Source organism: Perna viridis, chromosome 9 (genome assembly GCF_037379345.1).
Source record: "Perna viridis isolate PV_CMFRI_1.1 ecotype Kerala chromosome 9, ASM3737934v1, whole genome shotgun sequence".
NCBI lineage: Eukaryota > Metazoa > Mollusca > Bivalvia > Mytilida > Mytilidae > Perna > Perna viridis.
In genome coordinates, this window is record NC_142453.1 from 18,650,442 (window position 1) to 18,674,385 (window position 23,944).

Consider the following 23,944-nt stretch of genomic DNA (forward strand, 5'->3'; position numbering starts at 1 on the left):
TAAAGTATAAGAATAAAACCTGACTAAACTGACTAAAATGTAGCCTACTAAATTTGAGTTGATTATACTACCTCCTTTCTCCAACAATGGAATTAAACATGTCATTTGCGGCATTCTGTTCAGTTCCAAAAGGATATCTGGTTTTTCAATTCATTACAATTGGTCATTGTTCTGAAATTAAAACTGGCAGAGAGTTAAAAAGACCTGGGGCAGCACACCTGAAAGATTTGTTACCATATGTTTTATTTTGCTTTTACCACTAGGAATCTGTTATTAATTATGATATCTAAATTTATATTTGTAAGATTTATTCTCTATTAAGTTGGATAATACAGTTGGTGCTAGTTCATTAAATATTATTAACATGTAAATGGCATTGCTCCTGTATATTTAATATACCTTTTTGGCATCTTTGCTTTTATGCATGATTATTATATAAAAAGCAGTGCATAGATTTCACAAATTGAAATAAATTCGGTAATTTCACCCTCGGACTTTGATTTCAATCCACCAATCACAGAATTTAATATTCATGTTGAAAATATCGATGAATATGAAGAAAATGTATATAATAAATAGAATTATCAACTGGATACTCACTCTTTAAATTGATTATCCTAGTTTATTATTCGAATGTTGCACTTTAATCTAATCTATTTTAATGCAAGTTGTATTAATATAATAACATCAATGTGATTTTCTGTATGAGTTTAACTGTTTTCATTGATATGGCATGTTTAAGTGATTTGCTGATAGTCCACTCATCGCTTTTAAATACCGATTTTGTTGCATATATTGTTCTATAAGTCAACACAAATCAAATTTGATTAATTTCACCAATATTGAAAAAAAAAGAAAAATTACTGTATTCTTTATTCCCTTAAGTAGTAGTCTTTATAAGAATTAGATAGACGGTGAAACATGGTATAAAAAACACCATTTATAAAGTATAATTTGACTATTTGCACCAAGAGTATTAAGGAATCAGGAGATTATTTTCCATATCATATCGGTAAATTGAGTTATGAGTTCAATGGAATGCACTGAAAAAAAAAGGAACCAAGATCCTAGCGGAAATCAAGAGAAATTATTCCAGGGATAAAACCAGAAATGGCAAAAGACAAACACAACAAAGAATGTAAAGTTACTAAATAATACATAAAAAGTCACAAAAGTAAATGAGCATCTCGAGCTCCAATAAAAACTGAGAGCATTGACTAGGTGCACCGGTAGAGTAAGCGTCCTCTGCTTTTCTAGAAACTCGCCGAGTTGCTCATTAAAAGTCAAGTCCGGGGTACACGAAAGAGGAAAGAAAAATGTGACACGTTGAACAAACCAGTTTTCATGGTGCAGATGGATACACCATAACGATCCTCGAGTTCATTATGACGACCATAAAACTTCTGTAGTGATAGTTTTAATCTCGTAGCAACATAACCCTTTTCCAGAAGCCTAATTGTAAGAAGTCTAGTGCGATACAAAAAGTCTGTGTAGTTACGGCAAGCTCTGTCAACGTATGAGTTGTGATATGAAAACTCCATACGCAGGTGCTGAAGGGTTGTTGTCACAAATAAAAAGAAAGTTGACAATTCGGAGTAAAAAGTCATTACATTTGTCGTAAATTTCCGTCAATATTTTTCCTTTACCATCGATTTCTAAGTGTCGATCAAGATATGAGGCTGACTTCACAGTTTCTGTAGTAACCTTTATCTAACGTCCCTTCAGATAGATGCGATGTATTAAATCCCCGAAACTAGAATTATTTAAAAATAATACGTCATCTATATAATGGAAACTGAGATTAAAGGATCTAGCTAAATGATATTCTTACATTTCGATCAGATCAGCTATAAAGTCAGCCTCATAAAAGTGAAGGATTAGTTCAGCAGGAAGAGGAGCACAATTTGTTAACATTTGAATTAACATTTGAATGCCGGCCGTTTGTCGAAAATCGCGTCCAGCACACTGGACAAATATGTTGTCGATAAAAAACTCCGGCATTTTGAAAATATCTACTTTTGTGTATTTGGAAGATGATTTCGAATTATTTTTTACAAAGTATAAGGAATCTCTACCAAGAACTATATATTTGTATCTAGGTGTACCATTTTTTTTTGAGAAAGCACGATCTACAATAAAAAAAGATAAAATAATTTTGAGGGTGTCACCAGAAAATCAGGCAATGGGGAGCACGTGACACATTTGTTTTAAAATTTCTACCATTTCATATCGTAAATGCATCCGCTCTCAAAGTTGAATATTGGTTTTTGATATACTGCAAAGTTTAAAGATATATGTACAAGGAAAGCATGTTTGATTTATTTAAAAAGGGAGACAACTCTTTCATTTTGTGCAAAATGCGTTGCTTTCTACGGATGCTTTCTGAGTTATCCATCGTCAGTTTAAAAAATTCTGTGTACTATTTGACTTCCATATAATATAGTTATATGTATTACATAGGAACGAAATATTCCGAGGAATAAAATTTACCATGTAGGAACTATAGGTTTCTAAATGGACACTTTCTTAATTGCATAACAATATTAAACCGTGCTTTATTCGTATTGTCATGTTTGAAATAAATGGGGAAGGGGACATGGATGCTCTTGCATAAGGGTAGAGGTATAGGGTTTGAAGTGTGGTAATTGGGGATGTAGAGAATGTGAAGTTTACCCTGTTGAAGAACTATATATGTATTAAAGGTTTTGTGAGTTTTTTATTTTTTTAAATATTATTATTTTTAATAATAAACTGGTGGTAGGTGCAGAAGTTATACCTATAATGAGAACGATTAGTATTATTTTTTATAGTCAGGAATAGTTTGATTGGAGAGCACAGCCCTTTTCTAAGATAATTTATCAGTTCTTTTATAACTATTTCTTAATACATGTTTCAGGTGCATTTGTCATAAAAAGTTCTAATCTATTCGTCGCATTTTAGAAATCCAAAGAACAAAAAACAATTTCGTAAGCCAGGAAATGGTTGCTAAGAATATCAGCATGTCAGACATGAATCGTTTCAAATGAAGCTTATGAACATTCACTATAGAGAGTTGAGATACACTGATAGATACACTTTCATGAAATCTATGATAAAGTATAAAATAGCGGAAAACCTTTCGTAAAAAAAACTGATTTAACAACCGGTGCCTTATCCAGTCAAAAGTTCGAATTGTATGAATAATTCCATTGGCAACGGCATATGGTTATGTTTGGCTAACGATATTTTTGTTTGGGCAATTAGTATCAATATGTATATGTCACTTTGGTCATTTTCATCCCTGCGTTTCCCATCAATGAATTTAATGTATAAAACATACATAGAGTGTTCCTTGGCTGTTTAGCTTTCGCAAATCCAATAGTCAGATTTCCTGTCAAAAGATGAATAATATGAAATGCAAAGTCGAAGTTATTTCGTTTCTTGTCTGTACTGCGGGGCAGTCGGAATCGACAAAAATGTTTAACATACTCATCTGCAAAGAAGTGCTTTTGGAAGAAATAGAAGTAGTTTCCTCGCGGAGATGATAAATATTCGGTATGCACATACTATCAATATTCAGTACAGTAAGGTCAATTTTATTCACATTTTTCGTCAACAGTATCCTCTATTACAGACTTATGTTTTTAGATACATTTTTGTATACGGATAAATATGTAGATGGAATTTCTCATATTTTTAACTCAACTATTGTTTAACACTAAACAAAGTCATAAGATGGTCGAAATATTTGTACAGTTTCTTGAAAAAAATATCTATTTGTGGCGCTATAGCCTTTAATTTGTGTAGCATTTTAATTTCTGCACGATCAAATTCAATTAATTTATTCTCATAGGTTTGCGCTATTCGCTATTTTAACGATAAGATTATAATATTGCCAAAAGGTTATTGGAAATTATAGACGTTTAATTGAAAGATTCAGTTGCCATGATAGGCATGTATTTTTTAAAGTTTTTGTCACATTGCATGTTTGCGAAATAATGAAATAATGAAATTTGCTTTTTTTAGATCAGCAAATCACACATTGTCAGGCCAGGATGGGTCAATAGCATTCAAGCTAAATCTGGGGAATATGTGTTTTCTTCTTTCCGAAAATAATAAAATACAAGGTTTAAGAGAAACGTATACCATAGCCATAAAATGACTTTTAAACCACTTGGCTAAAAGACATTTTGAGCTCACCATGCCCGCACGTGCTCATCAAGCTGACATATCTTTATAATGCGATTTTTTTTTTTTGAAATTAATGTTCACCTGTGGTGGAGTTATTTTCATTTTTGACGTGATGCACTAGGTATTTAACTTCAATTTTAATTTGAATGGGTCTAATAAAACGTTGTTGATATGACGTCATCGAGGTTATAAACCGATGAAATAAGCGGCAAAAGCTAGGCTGCGAAATGGAGATTTACGTAGCCAAGAATTTTTAAAAAATAGTTAAAGGTCGCCAGCTCGTGTTTTTGTTTTAAAAGAAGTCGCTGTGATATTTGACCAAAGAGAGATAACTCTAGCCTTTGCAGATAACAAACAACCAAAATGGCGGCAATTTTTGTAACATAGAGAAAACTCGAATTGGAAAAAGTTCACTTAATTTTCATCAGTTGCAAACAATCCAGTGACTATTTTACCCCATCTAGCGACTTGGATAATGGATAAACCAGCAGTACTTATTTGAATGAAACATATTCAACTTGAGTTCAAAATCAAAGGATAACAATCACAAAAAAATAAGGTATGTGTACATTTTGTGTTCCTTGATAAAATATTTAATTTTGATGACAATAAGTAATTTATTTACTCAATGAAAGACTCTTACAGTTATTTCAATGGTTTTAAAAGAAAGTTAACAATTAGCAGGGTCAGCTTGGATCACAGTTATGTGTATGAGTGCACGTGGGTCTGAAGTGGCACTGTTTTGATAAGGCCAAAATTAAGATAATTAAGCTAACTGTTATCACTAATAACGTTTTTGAAGTAATGCTGTATGTATTTAAATGTAAATTTTAATTTGAATGGGTCTAATGAAACGTTGTTGATATGAGGTCATCACGTAAGGCTCGCTCTGAAATCATAGAAATTCGTCAACAAATTCATCTTTCTGGCACTTGGGAATCTTTCGTTCAAGCACATCACTACACAGGGAGATTTTATAGCTTCAGAAATAGTTTAAATGTAATTAGACAAAACGTTTAAAAAGACTATATTATTTTGTTCTAAAAACTGCTTCCGGTTGGAAGGATCTTGCTAAAACCCTGTAATCTACGCCGAACCCGAAACAATCCTTCGATATTTATTTTGCATACACTTTGCCGTATCCCAATTATTGCCGGTGAATAATTCCTTGAACAACTTGATGATAAATGGCATAGAGTCTATTTTGTTGATAAGGGAGTCTGATTCTTTTGCTTTGAACCTTGTTCGCACTCATGTCATTGCCTTCTTTATATTATAGTAGTTCTTATTTTGATGGTTGAAAAATATCTTGGTTCTTTCCTTATATAAATTTCTGTTTCTGTCGAGGGCAATTTACTCAAACAAAATAAAATTTTCCATTAACATAAGCAACAAATATATGCATCAAATATGAAGTTTATTTGCAATAACGTTTGCTAATGAAAGTTTACGTAAACCTTTAATACAAGATTAAGTCCATTTCATTCCGATGATTAAAAGCTTTGAAACAAATTGACTTACGTACATGCATAGAAATTGATGCAAGTATTTTGCAAATGTTAACTAATCTATTTGGTAGAAATAAATATACCATTGATTTACAACTATTTGCTCATGCAAACTGTCGAAATTGAAAAGCGTCATTGCAAATCACATTTTGATCTTGTGGCTCAAGATGAATTCATTGATTTTATAAATTGGTAAATTAGTTCCATTTTATAAACACATTTACGTTGTTCCGAGTAAATATGCCTATGAGTTCGATAAATGTACCACTTTTGAGATCCCCAATCCCGTGCTCAGCTAGTCCATGGCGTTCACGATACATCTTCTTTAGTCAAATGATAAATTATTAATTTTTCGATGGGATTCGTATTCGTATAATGGCATTATGGTATAACAAATTAATGATGCCTTTATCTTATTCTTCATATAAAACTACGTTTTTCATTGGTTTACAAATTGTATTTTTTTCTGGTAGTATTCCCTTCACATTCTTCATATTCTTCTGAACATGATTACTGCTCTTCTGTCAAGAAATCCACTTGCTCCAACCGGTACATTTTATGAACAAAATATTGATATTTTATTTGCAAATAAGGATGCAAAGTAGACACGGTGAGTTGCGTAAAGGGTATACTAGGTCATCACACTTGGAAAAGAAATTAGCCGTGGATATTAAATAATGATATTTCTTGACTAAATGACAACTACATGTACATATATCATCCAATTCATTTTGGGTTATGCCTTCAAAATTCCATATAAAGAAATCTTATTGCTCCTTAGTTTCTGCACCTGCTCCATGATAATATATGTCATTGGGGATATATATTGAATAGGCTAATGTGCTAGGTACTAGGATTACGCTAATGTAATAAAAAAAAATAAAGACGATAAATTCATGATAAGTTACTCTTTTAAATTGTATTGACCTCAGCCACCATTTTGATGGTGTCGTTTTGTCGAAAAAAAAATGCATGTCGCATAATTTGGTTCAAAATTGCGGGAAATGAATTACAAAAAGAAGGAAAAAGGGAAAAGAATAATGAAAAATAAAGTGAAACTTACTATAAGTTCTGTCACATTGAAATATGCGTCCATCGAATTTACGACGATCTCTTTCGTTTTCCACCTCTATTCAAAAGCTATCCAGCGTCCCAATTCAGAGTTATCGATTCCATGACCACGTGACTATCTGTGCATGACGGAATCTCATTTGCATACAACTAAATCTCGCTTGCGTCACGCAAAGTTGGAAATCGAAAGTAAATGGCTGTAGACCCTGGGTTAAGGCTTTCAATCTTCTATTTACCGAGATTTGATGACAAAAAGCCGACAAAACTTATATCAGCATAAAAACAAATAAATCCCGAATCGAACTAGGTATGCGTCATCTACACGATTTGAACCTAAAAGTCGCTAGAAGCGTGTGAAGGATGGTACTCCGCGATACCGCTGAATCTCCAGCTTTTGTATGGCACAGCGTTCTGACCCCAACCCGACATATCAATATCCAAATAAAAAAGAGGAGGGTTGCAGGGTCGGAGGAAATTCGGACTAAAAATAATGGCGCAACGTGTTGAGTAAAATGTTACAAAACAACGTTAGAAACTTTACAACGTCGCTTTCGACCAATCTGGTTTTACACAGCTACAGAACAACCAATTGCAAAAGCTCTGTTAAATCACTAGTTCGTATCACATCGCCCTTCGTGTGATATTGCAGATTTCTAGCTACAGAAGTAGATTAAACAACCAAATCAAAGAGAAGAGTAATCAAGGGAAACATAATTCTAGCAGAAATCAAAGGAGTGTTATCCAAGGACAAAGACCAAACGTGGAAAAAAGACACACATAACAAAGAAAGCATATAAAAATTAAAATAATACATACAAAGTAACAAAACTAAATGAGCAATTCGGACTCCACTGAAAACTGGGACCATGGACCAGGTGCACCGGTAGGTTGGGCGCCCTCTGCTTTTCTAGAAGCATCATGAAATTGTGAATCTTTACGGTGTATCCATTTGCACCATAAAGTAAATATAACGTTACATTGAGGTTCTGTTTTTATGAAGTAAATTTTCAACGTTTCACAAAAGTTATGTTATAACAAACATTGGAATTTCACTAATAGTGATAATATGACTTAATGATATATCTATGACGGGCGGAGCTTATGCATCACCATATTGCTAAAATGAATATAATTAAAGACTTCTGTTCATATGTGTGAAGTCTCATTCGGTGAGTAGAATGTGTGAGACTTAATTTTGGGAAAGCTAGACCGCCAATAATTTCCAAATTATCATATTAAATAGATAAACGAATATAAAATTGTATCCAATTTTAAACTCTACAAGAACCCATACAAATACTTTCATAGCTGGATATGTAAAACGTACCACCAAACCTCTTTCAAAACTTTTAACTTCTATACTCACAAATGTCAAAGAGGGTCAGCAGTCCTACCACAACACTTGTTACTCCCGTAGTGGTATTAATTCAATGTGGATCCTGAAAAATTCAAAAAATCTTTTGGAGACGATCGGTTCAAGACTATTATCTGAATATAGTAGCATTAAAACATATGATTCTTCAACACTGTATACTTCTATTCCCCATACTCAGTTAAAATCCCGACTTAAAAACATTACACATCGTTGTTTTTCCGAAAAAGATGGTATCGTCATCATGAACTCGTGGATCGTTACGGTGTATCCATCTGCGCCATAAAAACTGATTTATTCCACGGGTCATAGTTTTCCTTTCCTCGTTTGTCTACCCCGGACTTGACTTTTTATGAGCAACTCGGCGGGTGTTTCTAGAAAAGCAGAGGACGCTTACCCTACCGGTGCACCTGGTCCATGTTCCCAGTTTTTAGTTGAGTCCGAGTTGCTCTTTTGCTTTGTTACTTTGTATGTATGATTTTAGTTACTTTATGTTCTTTGTTGTGTATGTCTGTTTTCCATGGTTGGTCTTTGTCCCTGGATTGTATTCTTTTGATTACCGCTATAACCTTGGTTCCCTTGATTACTCATTGACGTATTAAAAGAAAAAAAAAGCGCCTCTGCACTTTCGCAATCATCTACTTTTGTGTCCACTTCCGGAGCTATTTGTACTCAAATAAAATAAAAATAAAAGTTGTTAATCATACACCGTTAAGTTATTACATCGCTGAAAATTCGATCAACAGTAATATAGAGACTTCATTTAACAAATGATGTGCATCTGCATTACAAATTCAAACAGTCACTTCATAACTGCATACGTCATTTCCGGAATATACATCACTTCCGACAGAAGGCAAACCTCAGAGCGGCTTTATAACGAGAACTTCCTCAATATACTGTTATACAAGAGAATCAACATTTTTGACGTAATTTACATGACGCTATAAAGTTTGTGAAACGAAATACACCATGATTTTACTCTTTTATCATGTAGGTATCCTTTTAGGTTAAGGTCGTAGGTGGCAACAATGCAAACTATGCGGAGGTCCGCCATTAATTTTTAATAGTTGATATACATAATTTAGTTTTAAATTCAAGATTAAGTCACATATTATTTTATAATTAATTTTGTATTTATTATTCCGTATCATGAATTGAAAATTTCGCACAAATATAAGTGGTTGCAATTAAAATTCCACTTTCAATCTGTACGCGGGTATGATATGTGTGTATAACCCTTAGTCTGCTGTCGCATGGAGTCTGATATCTTCATCCCGTTAATTAAACTTACTTTGAACATTGATATTAGAAAATACGCATTCAAACAAATCTGATACTTTGTAATCGATTTATTGCTTGATTTGTGTTTAAGGCCAAAGCAGCAGTATATTCGAGTGAACATGAAATGAATGATAGAATGAATATGAATTGACGATGATATGAAAAATGGGATGTGACAAAAGGATAATAGGGTCGATGAGTTTCGATTGCCACCGGAAACGTGGAGTGGTGGGTAGGGTCGGTCAAATTAATCTCCTATGTCTTCTATCGAATACCACAGCAGTTGTCCATTAACGTGCGAGAAACGTGGCATTTTTCCCAACACGATGCAACACTGTGGTTTGAGGTCAGGTTTTTCGTTTTGTGGTCTGACAACTCAATTGAGTGTTGTTTAGTCGCCTGTTGGAACAAGTTTAGCGCTCTTGTACACGGAGCGGGGGAGGTGCTTTCAATTGATGGACGGATCTGCACGGGGCGTGTTTCGATTGAAAAACAGAAGAGATTTGCTGCAAATATTACTAAATTTCATAAGTTTCTTACTTTGTTTTTAAATTTTGTCCTGAAAACGAATATATATTAACGAATAACATAACGATATAAATTGTGTAATATTGTGTTAGATAATTTGATGATATTTGAAACGGTTTTCCGATTTTGTTGATATAAGAGTAGGAACACGCTGGGACAACTATGGGCAAAACTAATATGAAAGCATTAAAAAGGCATTGAACGAAAAGTATGCAAGGAACATATAACGACGAAGTTAAATTAATGCAAAGTGTGGACAGTTCTCATCTTAGGCTCATCCGTTATCTTATAAAAAAGGTTTAAAGCCGATTTAAGATCAAAAGGTTAACAGAATTTTAAACCTGTTCAAAACTTTACCAACAATCATATGCGTCTGCTTTAAAAAAACATACACAATTTCGCCTTTCCAGGGCAATACAAATTATATCAAAACGAAACTACAATCATTAAAATGTATTTTAATTCATACTACCTGAAATATCTATATACAGATCTTATTCATTTATCACAAAATATGATGGATATAACAAATATTTTCACATAACTACATGTATATGACACAAAATCAATAGGTTTGCATATCAAAGACATAGTTCAGAATCAAATTACTAATGCTGGATTTCATTCATTTCTTATTAAAAGGAGGTAGACCTTAGGTACGGGACACAACTCTAACAAATCATTGGAACGTTTGTATTCAGCATTTTACATCAATCTCATGTAAGCATCAAAGTAACTTTTATTGTTTTGATTCTGTTTCAAATACAAGCTTGATAGGCTTTGGTGAAATTGAATATGATACAAACATATCAATACTTTCAAAAATAATATTCTGTAGCTTAGGTCTACCTCCTTAATATGGTCACACTTATTCTGCAACAAATCGGATTTTTGTCCTTTCCGTCTTTCTGTATTCTGTCATTTAAACCCCTCAAATCCAAAACATATTTTAAACCGTGGATGTTGCTTAAAACAGTAAGACCAGTAGAAGAAACCATGTGAAAATTATCATTATGGTCAGTTCTTGTAAAGAGATTTTATATTTAGATACTCATATCTCAGTGGAACGAATGTTTGATCGTGCTATAATTTATATCTGCTTATTATATACATTTGACAAATTCACAGATAACAAAATGCTGCACATAACATATGTTGCAAGTTATGTATATATTATTTCAAAGGCAACCGTTCAAAAAATATTTTTAATTTAACATCATCATTCAGAATATAAAAAAAATAGTTGGCATCACTTTGGATTTATATCAGAGTGACTCAAATGAACACAGCCTAACCTAGATCAGATTCCTGGAGAAATGCATGTAGGTGCGCCCTTTATCGTTAGTTTTTTTTTTAAATTTTGTATGTTTTTGTTTTTAACTTTCGTGTCTCATCTAAATGTATCAAAAGAATAATGAATGAGCGAATAGCCATATTTTAAAGGTAAAATGAAACTACATGCACCACGTTTAAAAGGTAAAATGACACTACATGCAAATAAAATACATATAAATCGATAATACAAACTTAAAGAATATGGATCCAAATTTTCGAGCTTAGGGCTTTAGTCAGGAGCAAAAAGTAAAAAAAAGAGGTACACTACAGAGATATGGTAATCTCTGTAAGCTAAATACAAAATGACTTTCAAATCCAGATTTTAAGTCTTTTCCAATTTTTTCAGCATTAGTTGTATGGATTCTTCTGAGATGAGGAATCCAGCACATAAACGGTAGATCGGGATCATCCACTTCGGTGGAAAGACCGACAGAGAATAATACAGATTTATGGCTTTCTACTTTTCCTTCTTTTTTTGACAGGGTGGTAACAGTATAGGTCTTATTACTGATGTTATAATATACGTCTACCTCTTATAACAAATCATTGTAACGTGTTTTGCAGACACAAACAATGTTGTTTTGGTCTTTATCTACTGGTAAGACATTTAGACTACGTTGTTGCTGCATCAGGGTCCTTGAAATATTATGCAGCATTGACACTCTTTCTCTACTTAACAGTTTCATACGTTTCAAAATTAAAGATTTCACAGTCTTTACTTATTATAACAGCGTGTTCTTGTTTATTCCATTTTTTTCATGGTTCTCTACCACATCCATAAGAATTTTAAAGTTATGATTCCAATTTATTGAACATGGGTTACTGTGTGTCGGACCTTTGGAACGGACCTTACGGAGAGATTTGTTTTCTGTGATGTCTAAATCTCGCATATGACGTGACCGGATGGACCATATTTGAATGGAAATCTAGAGGGTTTGCAAATACAATCAGCGCAAAGGATCCTACTCCTATCGAATACCACAGCAGGGTATTTTCACATCTTTTACGACAAGCTTAGCGCTGCTGTGTGCCTATTCTGTTGACACACTGGCATACTAATGATAGCAATATACGATTAGAATGACTTGACCAAAACACCAGTAGACTAACACTTCTTGAAGCTTTCTTGTTTCCCGATTTAGCGTTCATGCATCGTTTATCATACGTTTACACACCGATTTGCGTTCTTTTTAAGTTATGATAGAAGTGTACGCACGATGAAAGTGTCCGTTTAAAAGCACGATACGAGCTTTGTATAAATGCATGATAGTAGCCATCATCTTAACGCACAATGCGAGCGTTGGTATTAACACACAATAGAAACATTCGTTTATTTTTGTACATTTATTATTCAACAGGATCATTCAATTCTCTATATGAAAGTATATGAAACAGAATTTCCCTACCCTAAACCATCTCCCTATTTCCAGTGGAAATAAAACTTTGTATTTCCTGTTATCCTTTTGTCCCATCCTATTTTTCTTTTCATCATCATTTTATGTTCATTTTATCATCCACTTTATGATATAGCTGAACTACTGCTGCTTGGGCGTTAGACGTCAACAGTCAATCAATCAATCATAAACTATTCGCAAAAATAGAAAGAAAATCATTAATACAAGATTGAAGGAAGACTTCCTAGCAAACAGTATATTTTAATAATAATGTCATTTTGAAAATATGCACAACACAATCAAAAATACATTTATTCCTTTCTTTCGATAAAACAATTTTTTAAAAAAGCAGAACTCAACAGATTGTAGAAAATAAATGGATAATGAGTAACATATGTATGATCATATGACATGGATTGGCAGGAAAACCGCACCTAAGGTAATTAATCAATACCATAGATAATAAGTTGAATGTTCTGTTTACAAGTTCAACAGTTTTTATTATTGATAAGAGCAAGAATGCCGCACTCATATTTGACGACTTTATTTCTTCCAATTTTCTTTGGCTTATCGGAGTTCACATACCCTCGAGGTTTATCCGTGAATAACGTTACTGATACTGCGTGGTCAGACGACAATTAACAATCATGGTGGCGCAATTCATTTATTGATTTTTAAAGTCATCATTATGGTTCAGTGTAATAAAACTTTTTTCGACCGTTCATTTTTGGAACAGTAAATTAAATTTATTACCACTCGATACAAACTATTACCTTCGGTGATGCCTCATGTAAAAGTTGGTAACACGGGGTAAAAAAAATAACTGTTCCCTCCCACCACCTTTCAACATATGCATACTATACCAAATGAAATATTTGGGTGGTCTTTTTATCAAAGAATATCAAGTAGCGTGTGTTTATAATAAAATCATATGAATTAATCATATTTTTTGCCAAAGTATCAAATTAGAAGTAACGTAACTAATCTGAATATATAATCTTTACACTTTAACCAGTCATAAATTATTTCGCAATATATAGCACATCTAAAATAATAAATATGGAAACAGTTGTTCTTAGGCGGTAACAAATATATTTGAACAGTTTCATCGATTATCCTGAGATATGATGAATCTCCCTGGCCTTATTTGTCGATAGACCCATACCATGGCTTAGAATGTGAAAGAAGTAAAAACAAAGCTCTCTTTGAAGCGACATATGTTTGGTTAGCTTTATTTGGTTAATGTCATAGAAACACCGCTACTTCTTGGATTAATATCCAGCTAGTGTGTCTACTTAGAAGTTTTATTTGAAAGCAATGTATACTCGACAAATTAAACTCATAGTCAAACACGCCATTTTGAAAGTATCCGACTGTTCTGAAATTTGTACATGTTAATGATTGACTAACTTCTAACGCTGCATTTTCAATTTTGTCTTTTGGATATTTGATTGATCCTGATACAATAACAATTCTTCTTACAGATTGGGGACTCTTGAACTTTACTCTAAAGTATTCGTTTTGTCTTGGATATCGACCAGACCAGAAAAATCCGTAGCTAGATCCGTATGCAAGCTGAGGTGAAGAACCTTCGCCTGCCATTGTTGTGACAACATCTGCTGGTGGATTGTCACCAATCAGCGGCTTTGAAAAGTTTCCAATGAAAAGGCTATCTTTCAGTTTCTCAAGTTTTTCTGTTAATGTCGATTTTAAGCCCATGTGTTGGAATAAAGTTGGTTTATGCACTATTCTTCCAAACTGCAGCATCAGCGAATTGAACGATAGATATGTAACATCAGCAGGCTGTTCTTCATAGAACAATGTCACTATTGTCGACAACGACTGTAAATCTGAAATATGATACAGTTTAGCTATCATTCCTAGTTCTGAAAACTCTAAACATACCCATCGTCTTTTCTGATGCTCTATAAATGCACGCATTATTTTTATATATCCTTTTACAGTTATGACGTCATCTTCTAAATGTAGGTAAAATGATGACATGTTCTTCTTATACGCATATAACCAAAGTAATGCAAAATCAATGTTTTGTTTAGCCTTCCATGAAACACGTAATTTTGAGTGACCGTCATAGTGATGTTCAAGGTTGTTTAATTTCGGATATATCCAGTTAAAAGTTTGAATAATTTGAATAGTTCCATCGGCAACGGCATACGGATATGTTTTGTTAATTCTGGTAATGATATCAGTTTTCCATTTTTCGTCAGTTTCGGCGATTAATATCAATATTACAATGCCTGTTTTGTCACTTTCATCTGCGTTTGTCATCAAGGAATTCAGTGTATCAAACATATACAGAATGTTCTTTGGCCGTTTAGCGGTCACAAATCCAATAGTCATGTACCCTGTCAAATTCATACAATGCCAATGTTTATTTTTTGTTACCTGCGATGAGTTGATGGGCAATGTGTGACGTACTGTTACTTTTCTGTTAGGCTGAGCAGTGGGAAAAACAAGTAGGTTCCTCGCGGAAGTAAATATTGGAGATGCAAAGATTATCAATAGTAATATCATATTTTTTTTTCTTTTTATGCGGGTAAATATGTGGTGAGTACATGTAGTTCTCAAAACAGTAAAGACAATCATTATTTTACACTTAAGGAGCTACATGTAGATCTAGGGTAAGGAACAAAATTCTAGAAATCAGTAAGATGCTTGTGTCATATTCAAGCTTTCATTTGAAATCGAATGAAATCAGTCAAGGTTACTTTCATGCTTTTATGAGATCTAAAATACTGAATACAAACGTTCAAATGATTTGTAAGAGTCGTATCCTTTACCCAAGGTCTACCCCCTTTAAATGCCATATGTTGGTCGAAATGTTTGTCCAGTCTATTTACAATTTTTTTTTATCGGCGCGATTTATACTTTAATTTGTATTGCGTTGTTTTTTTTTTTAATCTCATACGTTTGTAATTCCTTTAGATTATTTTTTTACAAACACCAAAGGCATTAAGCATTTTGATAAGATTATAAATTTGCCAAAGATTTATAAGACACAATGGAAAGTTTGCATTTAGATTACTTGGCATGAAGGGCATGTATGCAGTTGTATTTTATTAATTTTGGTCACCGTACAGGTTTTGGAGATAAAAAAAACTTACGTTTTGGTATTTGATTTTTTGGGCCAGCAACTAACACTTTGTCACTCCAGGATGGGTCAATATCATTCAAACTAAATTTGGGGAATATTTGTTTTCTTCCGTCCTGAAATAACCGATATTACAACAGTAAGGGAAATGTTAGAACTAAATATACAAGGATTGTAAAATGCCGACGAGGGCAATTGGAACTTCCCAAGAATGTTCCTTTGCGTAACTCGTTTGCAACTGATTTCGAAATTGTATTTTTTTCACAAACATTGGCCACAATAGGAGTATAATAAATCTTTTCTGAAAATGCAGAGCCACCTGTAGAAATTTAGAAGATAGTGTCACACATTCTCCTCACAGAATGTGCATCATAAACAAAGAATATCATTGAGCTCCGTCCATCATAGGCATAGTCTAAAATCATATTAGTTCTTACGGATATATTTTGACGGTTAGACAATGTCCTGTTTCCTTGCTTGTACAAATTCCTGTAGGGGGCAATTGGCTCTGCAATGAACAAAATTATACTGATAATTATAGATATCAGATGTTTCATTGGAAGAGTAATTACAGGACCAATATAAGAGTGGAGATCGAAATGAACAATAGATATATGTATGGAATTTGCTAATGGAAGTTTAATGTACAGAGGTCTTCAGTGCAAGATTAATACATTTCATTCAAAAGATTGAATCCTAGGAACACGTTGACGTAATTAACTTACATCAACTAAAATCGTACAGACATAGAAATTGATGCAAGCATTTTGTAAACGGAAACTTAACACTTTGGAGGAAGAATGGTACTATTTGATTTACAAGTATTTTCTCTTGGAAACTGACTGCCAAAATCGAAAAAAAGCAAATACAAAACGTGTGACCAAAGCAAAACTTCGTGATTTTTATGGATGCGTCAGTTTCCTAATATTAACACGTTTAGATTTAATTCAATGATATTTCAAAGAATGGGCGCATGTACCAATTTGAGGACGACAAGCTTGGACAATAGTTTATTTCAATTGCATAACCGTCAATGTTTACGTAGTACACATGTATTACTTCTACTCACCCCTTCGATGAAACTGGTAGATGACCACAGACAACTGAAAAAATACAACGACTGGTGCAAATTTGATGAACAAACTTTTCATCTGCATAACTGCTGAGACTGAAAATAAAACTAATATAAGATAAATTTGTCTGTAATATTTCAATTTTTTTAGTTATTTGAATAAAGTGGTGATTTGGTTACAGCGTGTACATGTTTTCTAGTACAATGATGAACGTCACAAACAGGTATCTCGTCAATTGTTATTATCTGCTTCTGTATGAACCCAGAACTCCTGAGCGGTGTTTAGACGCACCACATTGCTGTTAGATCCTTTTTAAAAAATACCTTCCGGGCGGAACGGGAGTTTTTGAAAAAAAGGGGCTTAGTGGTTACCATGGAAGGGGATTCGAGCTATAATCTGCACATTGTGTCCAGAATTTATCACGAAATTAGAAGCTTAAACGTTTCCGGATTGGAAGTAATAAAAGGATATAAAACTGATTTTAAGACAGTGCCCCACAACATAGTTAAATCTTCAATAATAATGAAAAGATGATCGATTTAGTTGTATTTAATGGAAGTATTTACATTTTGAAAGTATACTTTCGTTTGAACAAAAACAACTTCGCACTCATACTTGATTGGGTAATATGTATTAGGTTAACTACAGGGATGCCTTCACACCTTCAAGTTTAAGTAAAAGAAACATTTGCCAGTAACCCCGCGATTTATTACTACATTGTACATGTACCTAATCAGGACCTAAGGAAAAAATATATATATATCAATGAAGAAAACAATATGTCTAGGCATTTTCAATGTATTTTTTTTTCTTTTTTAATTTCAATAAGAGAAGATACTTGGATATATTTCATATCATCATCAGACTAATTAACAGGGTCATAATTTAATTTAAGGCAAGTTGTCTCGTTTGTTTATTATACCGCCTGTATACGCAAATGTACCCCCAGGACGTGCTCACTGAAATGTTTAATACAGGTAGTGAATCGCGTTTTGAAAAAAAGAACATCTAAATATCACATTTTTTAACATTATACTATATATGATAAATGATTGTCTAATTTGGCTGAGTTTCTCAGTCATTTTTTTTTCACATTTAAATAGGACAAGCATACTTTTTTTTAGAACTAATGAACATTTTTTGCATTAATTCTACATTTATGCAAGGAAATCGATAGCAACTAAATTTTCTATTATAGCAATCCATTTCATGTATATTGACATATGCTCCTTTCATTTAAAAGAATAAACGTCTGGTGTTACGTTTAAAAATGACTTCAGAAAATGTGAATTCCCATCTAATTTGAAAGTTACACGCGTAATGCCATTTTATAAAAAAGATAACAACTATAAGTCAGAAATTGATCTTAAGCTTCAAATGGGAAATTTCAGATATGTAAATTTAATCTGTTTTTTTTTTTAAATTTAGTTAGGCGTCTGTAGACAACGTTAATCAGTCATAACAATTCTTTTTTTGAACTGGACGTAGTGTTCGGACATTTTAAAGCGATTGATAATTGTGAATACAGACGAAAAAGAGAACTGCTTCCCTCTACTAATTCATTTGAATTTTGGGGTATTCCAGTATACTTTATGGGAGAAAGACATACGAAAACATGGTTTCATAATCCTATATAGCATACTCTATCAGAAGCGTTCATTCATGATTTGATACGCAATGTGATAGATTTCTATAAGTTGATATACTGTAGAGTAACCGCTAATCCTTACTGACATTCGTATAAGAGATCTTTTGATATTATATGATTATGTATACCTATAAGCTACACAGCTCAATAACTAGATAGACCTATAATTTTTAGGCTTATGTTATCTTTTTTTTTATAAAAGGCATAACGCGTGCAAATTTCAAATTAGATAGGAATTTACATTTTCGTAATGAAAGAGTAATCAAGGGAAACAGGGTTATAGCGGTAATCAAAGGAATGTAATGACAAAGACCAGACATGGAAAACAGACATACACAGCAAAGAACATAAAGGAACTAAAATCATACATACAAAGTAACAAAAGCAAATGAGCTCGAACTCCACTAAAAACTGGGACCATGGACCAGGTGCACCGGTAGGGTAAGCGTCCTCTGCTTATCTATAAACACCCGCCGAGTTGCTCATAAAAAGTCAAGTCCGGGGTAGAAAAACAAGGAAAGGAAAACTATGACCAGTTGAATAAATCAGTTTTCATGGTGCAGATGGATATGCCATAATGATCCACGAAATTAAATGAAAAATTAAATAGAAGTAAATCAAATACATGTTACTAATCTAACCAATACATAAATTATCGTTATTTCCATTTCACCTGAATTAACATGGCACTTGTTCAACATCGATAATTTTGATCTGATTGTTAAATTAGTTTAATTTGAAATATTTCATGTTATGACCAGGTGATAAAAACTCATATCTTACCAGAATACTTCAAAATGTGTCCTCATGTATCGAATCATATGAAAAAGATCTGAACAAGCAGATGACTTAAACCTTTTTTTCACGTTATGTCGTCAAGTTACCACATCAATCATTTTGTTCGATAGTTTTCTTTCTGATAGGCCATCAAAACCTTATGGAATATCATCGAATTATTATTACATAAGAAATATAAGCGAAAAATATTGCTTAAATGTGTGTTATTCAACTATAAGTATAAATAAATTAGTTTAACTGTCAAAAGCATATTACACATTATAGAATATATATTTGTATCTTAAATTACAATCTTAAACAGTTTACATTTTAATTGCAAGTGTTAAAGTTGTTATGGATATATATTTTAAGTCAACAAAATCTGACTGAAAATGTTAATGAAGATTTAGTTCTTTATTTTTCTTTCTTTTATCTAGACAAGAATTTGGTTTAAAAAACAAACGGCTATGAAAAACACGTATTTTATTGACTGTGGCCTTAGAAACTTTGCCGTACTTACGATGTGTTTTCCTAAAAATGAACATATTTTAACGCATAACCTGGAAGTTTGTCTATCAAACAAACTGTACGGCCTTAGGGAAACATAACCTCCGATACATTTTAATCATATGTTGCTCGATTCACATAAAACAATCATATAACTTCATCAGTAAATGTTCCTGACTTTGTGAGAGTCTTGCAATTTCGATACACCCAGAAGAGTAAAATGGTAGTTAATATTTAATTGTCATATAACTATCAATGGATTCTAATTTATAAATAATGGCTTGAAAACGTACGATTATCACTTGGAAATGATATTGTAGTGCAAAATATACTAATACTACAGTAAAACCTCTCTAAATTGAACCCTTTTGGACTGTAGAATTCGGTCGGTTTGGACAGGTGAACGGTTTATTCAGGTTCAAAATACAGTTAACCTGACCCAATGGGACTTCAAAAGTTGTCTGGTGTAGGCAGGTTTTCGGTTAATTCAGGGTTTTCTTTTAACAGGTTTCACTGTATTATGCACAATGTATATAACAGCTTCATGCATGGCAAAATATGTTGAGATTAATTGATTCTATTAATTTACAAAATCGTGAATGTCAATACTGAAATGAGAAACTAATACAATACGTTCTGTTGTATGAAACTTCGATTATATCAACTACCCAGATAAAACTGTCATGATTGAAGAATCAGTTATTGAAATTATCATAAAGCTACATTTAGCGTTTAAAATTCTAAACTCTGTCCACTATTTGATACTATGATTTTGATATTTGCACTGAGCAGAAGGATAGCGTGTACTTTGTACCGGAAATGGACACAAAGAGTGTTCAAATAAGATAATTACGAAATTACCATATATAATCATCTTCTGTATTAAGTACTCCCCTGTCTAAGAATCAGACAAATGTATATGAAGTGTAGTAAATGAAGAAAAAAAAAACAACACCGAGATTTCATTGCATTATCGAAATATTTATACCTCATAACCTCCAGAAATAACTATCAAAAATATTGCCTTATCAAAATATTGTTAGGATAAATTCAGTTCAAATGCACTAGGAAAAACTGGCAGGAAAATTTTCACAACTTGTCTCTATATAAGCAATCAAAAACAATTTACAGATGCTTCAGGATATATTTAATCATATTTTGGTTGTTTCCAGGTTTATTGATTATATTTGATGCAAAAAAGACAAAATTGTGAAAAATAATGTTCCAAGCATAGCCTGATTCTTACAAAAAAAATGGTACTTAATGGTTCATTCATTCTTTGGATTCATTTATTGGTTCATGTTCCATTTCAGAAGTTCATTCAATTTTCCTCAGTTGTTCTTCGAATCATTTAGAAAATAACAGAAACATATATTTCAAAATAAACAAATTAAGAGGTGATTTCCGTATGCGTATGCTTATAAATAAAAACTATAGATCACCGAACATTTGTTATTTACATGTCGGCATATACATTGACATTAAGACAATTTATCTGAATATTTTCTTATAAGTAAGATTAGTATGTAACACTAAAACGCTAGTTATAATAGTCTAGCTGCATTCTGTTAATATGTTGTGTAAACGCACAAACACAAACAAACAAATAAATACACATACACCAAAAAAATCGATGGTCTATGTTGCAATTTCTTGAAATAATTGATAAAATAAAAAAAAATCAAGCCACTTTTTACAGAAAATAAATGCAACTTTCACATATCTAGGTGATGTTATGCCTTAAAATTATTGTCCGGAGACTAAGACTTTAGTATCAGTTTCCGCCTGGAAACGGAGTTGGTAAAGGATAACACAGATGAATCTTTCTTGGAACAATATGTTCACCTGTAAAATACAAGGCAATTTGAACATGGGTTGATTAATAACAAGACTTGAAACAATACAAAGTTTACACTTACATATAGTGTCTTTCCTGTCTAATATATCCTAGCTTTACAAAAATGCTTCATTTTACGCTGCTCATCCAAATGTGAATTTATTTAAGAATACAATCAATGAATTAACATTTGCGCCATTTTTTCAGAATATATCAACGAATTTTAAAACTCATTCATATGTAATATCAATAGTATTTTTGTAGGTATACGTAGTAGGTACCTTTAAAAATCGACAAAAAATATACCGAAGCGTCATGCAGCTGATAAGTCAAAATCCTAAGATATGAAAACGTGAAACAGAGACGATCTACATACATGTACACAATATAGTGAACCGAATAAAAAATACACGTATAAACTAAAAATAAAAAAAATAACGACACCTAAAAAATAAATAATTAGCAATATGAACTCACACAAAAAATAAAGGTGTTCGGGAAGGTAAGCATTGATTACAACAGCAGTTTTATGGCCGTCATCATGAAAGAGTAATCAAGGGTACCAAGGTTATAGCGGTAATCAAAAGAATCCAGGGACAAAGACCAAACATGGAAAACAGACATACACAACAATGAACATAAGGTAATTAAAATCATACATAAAAAGTAACAAAAGCAAATGAGCAACTCGGACTCCACTAAAAACTTGGACCATGGACCAGGTACCAACTCGTGGATGTTCCTGTACCATGAAAACTGATGTGTTCAACGTGTCATAGTTTTCTTTCCTCTTTCGCCTACCCCGAACATGACTTTTTATAAGCAACTCGGGTCGTGTTTCTAGAACAGAAGAGGGCGCTTTCCCTACCGGTACACCTAGTCCATGCTCCCAGTTTTTCGTGGAGTCCGAGTTTCTCATTGAAATTTGTATCTTGTATGTATAGTTTTTAGTTATTTTATGTTCTTTGATGTGTTTGTCTGTTTTCCATTTCTAGTCGCTGTCCCTATATTACATTCTTTTGATTTCCGCTTGAATTTTGGTTCCCTTGATTACTCCTAAGCTAAGTAGCTGTCTATTTTCCCTCCTGCAGAATTTTATGCGTAAGGTCACTGTCTTTTGAAACCTAATAGATATGAATATGCAAGTATAATTTTCATCCAATCTTTTGTTTGAGTTTATATATACTTATGACAAGATTTAAATAATTTCTTTAGAACTGCAATGTGTAATTTCTGGAAAACTTGGAAGCTATAATTTCAAAATATTTTTAAGAAAAAAAACTAAATACATGAATTATAGAAAGAGTGACCTCCATGGACTAAGGTTGTTGGAAAGTTAGCACCACATACATTCAAAACATGAAGACATATACTGGAGTACGACGACGAGTGAAAGTATTGAGTCAAAATAGATAGATCTTCGGGGAACTCGTAAAAACGAGAATAACCCAGAAATGGCAGGTATTTGTACTACAATCGAGGAAAATGATGACTTGAGAACAATGGTATGCGAACAAAAATGGCAGCCGCGTATGCCAATGTAGTATCTGACTTCTATAGACACAAACAAAACAGCAAACATAACAAGCAGTCTGAAACTTCAGTGGAGTGAAGCCTATATTCTTGAAAGCGATCGATTTATTCGGTCGTGCCAGTCCAAAAAAAGATTTTAACAATGTTAATCTGTACAAGGCAATAGGAGACAAAATCAAACCCCTATTCATCAGAGGTATACAAAGAGTTAGACAACACTGGCGTATCTATTCAGACAATGTAGAATACAGACTCTTAATTATGCGAAAACGTTCCTAACCGCTAACCTATTGAGCCCGGATGAGCGTTTTCAATCTCTAGGAATCGAGTATCGATTGGGTGTCGATTGTAACACTATTCGATTACTACAAGTCCTATATAGTGGCTGCTTAAGGGGGCAACAGTCATTTCAAATATACAAGTCGTATGTGAAAACGTCCTTTGCCGCCCAAATGTTGAGCGCCGGTGAGCGATTTCACTCTCTAGGAACTGAGTATAGATTGCTTGTCGATTGTTACCCCATTCGATTACTTAAATCCCTATATTATGACTGCTTTATACATGTCCGGTTAAGGGGGACAAAAGTGAACAAAATCAAACACCCCCGACCTTAACCTTAATTCGGCTTTTTCTGTAATAAAATGTAAATCCCACAGTACACACAATCCTGTGGGTAATCATCTGCGTTTATTCGATTAACCTTATCGACGCAAGTATGGACAAACCTGTCTGTGAAAACAATTTACAAAACTTGTCAAACTTAATTTATTTGAAAAAGAGTACTTGTTATTCATA

General features: G+C 33.0%; 1 protein-coding gene across 3 annotated transcripts; it reads right to left on the minus strand.

Annotated features, from left to right (window-relative positions):
- Positions 1-13,866: 13,866 nt before the first annotated feature.
- LOC148607183 (alpha-1,6-mannosyl-glycoprotein 4-beta-N-acetylglucosaminyltransferase-like) lies at positions 13,867-21,774 on the minus strand. Of its 3 annotated transcripts, none has more exons than XM_088545533.1 (6): positions 21,699-21,761; positions 19,279-19,429; positions 16,844-16,942; positions 16,212-16,282; positions 15,788-15,890; positions 13,867-14,512 (listed from the first exon to the last, which is right to left on the minus strand). In XM_088545533.1, exons 3-6 carry the CDS (start codon positions 16,929-16,931, stop codon positions 13,908-13,910), a joined length of 867 nt encoding a protein of 288 aa, XP_088401659.1. In that variant the 5' UTR covers positions 16,932-16,942; positions 19,279-19,429; positions 21,699-21,761; the 3' UTR covers positions 13,867-13,907. The 3 variants fall into 3 exon arrangements, with proteins under 3 accessions (XP_088401659.1, XP_088401657.1, XP_088401658.1); XM_088545531.1 differs by having other exon boundaries at positions 13,867-15,028; XM_088545532.1 differs by lacking the exon at positions 19,279-19,429 and having other exon boundaries at positions 13,867-15,028; positions 21,699-21,774.
- Positions 21,775-23,944: the final 2,170 nt, after the last annotated feature.

Excerpts from the sequence above, each read along its gene's own strand:
- LOC148607183 (XM_088545532.1), bottom strand. The coding sequence starts at position 16,931 with ATGCAGATGAAAAGTTTGTTCATCAAATTTGCACCAGTCGTTGTATTT. Across the intron at positions 15,891-16,211 it reads CTAACCGTCAAAATATATCC|GACGGAAGAAAACAAATATT; the intron begins GTAAGAACTAAT and ends CGGTTATTTCAG. Across the intron at positions 15,029-15,787 it reads AAAAAATCAAATACCAAAAC|GGTACATGACTATTGGATTT; the intron begins GTAAGTTTTTTT and ends TGAATTTGACAG.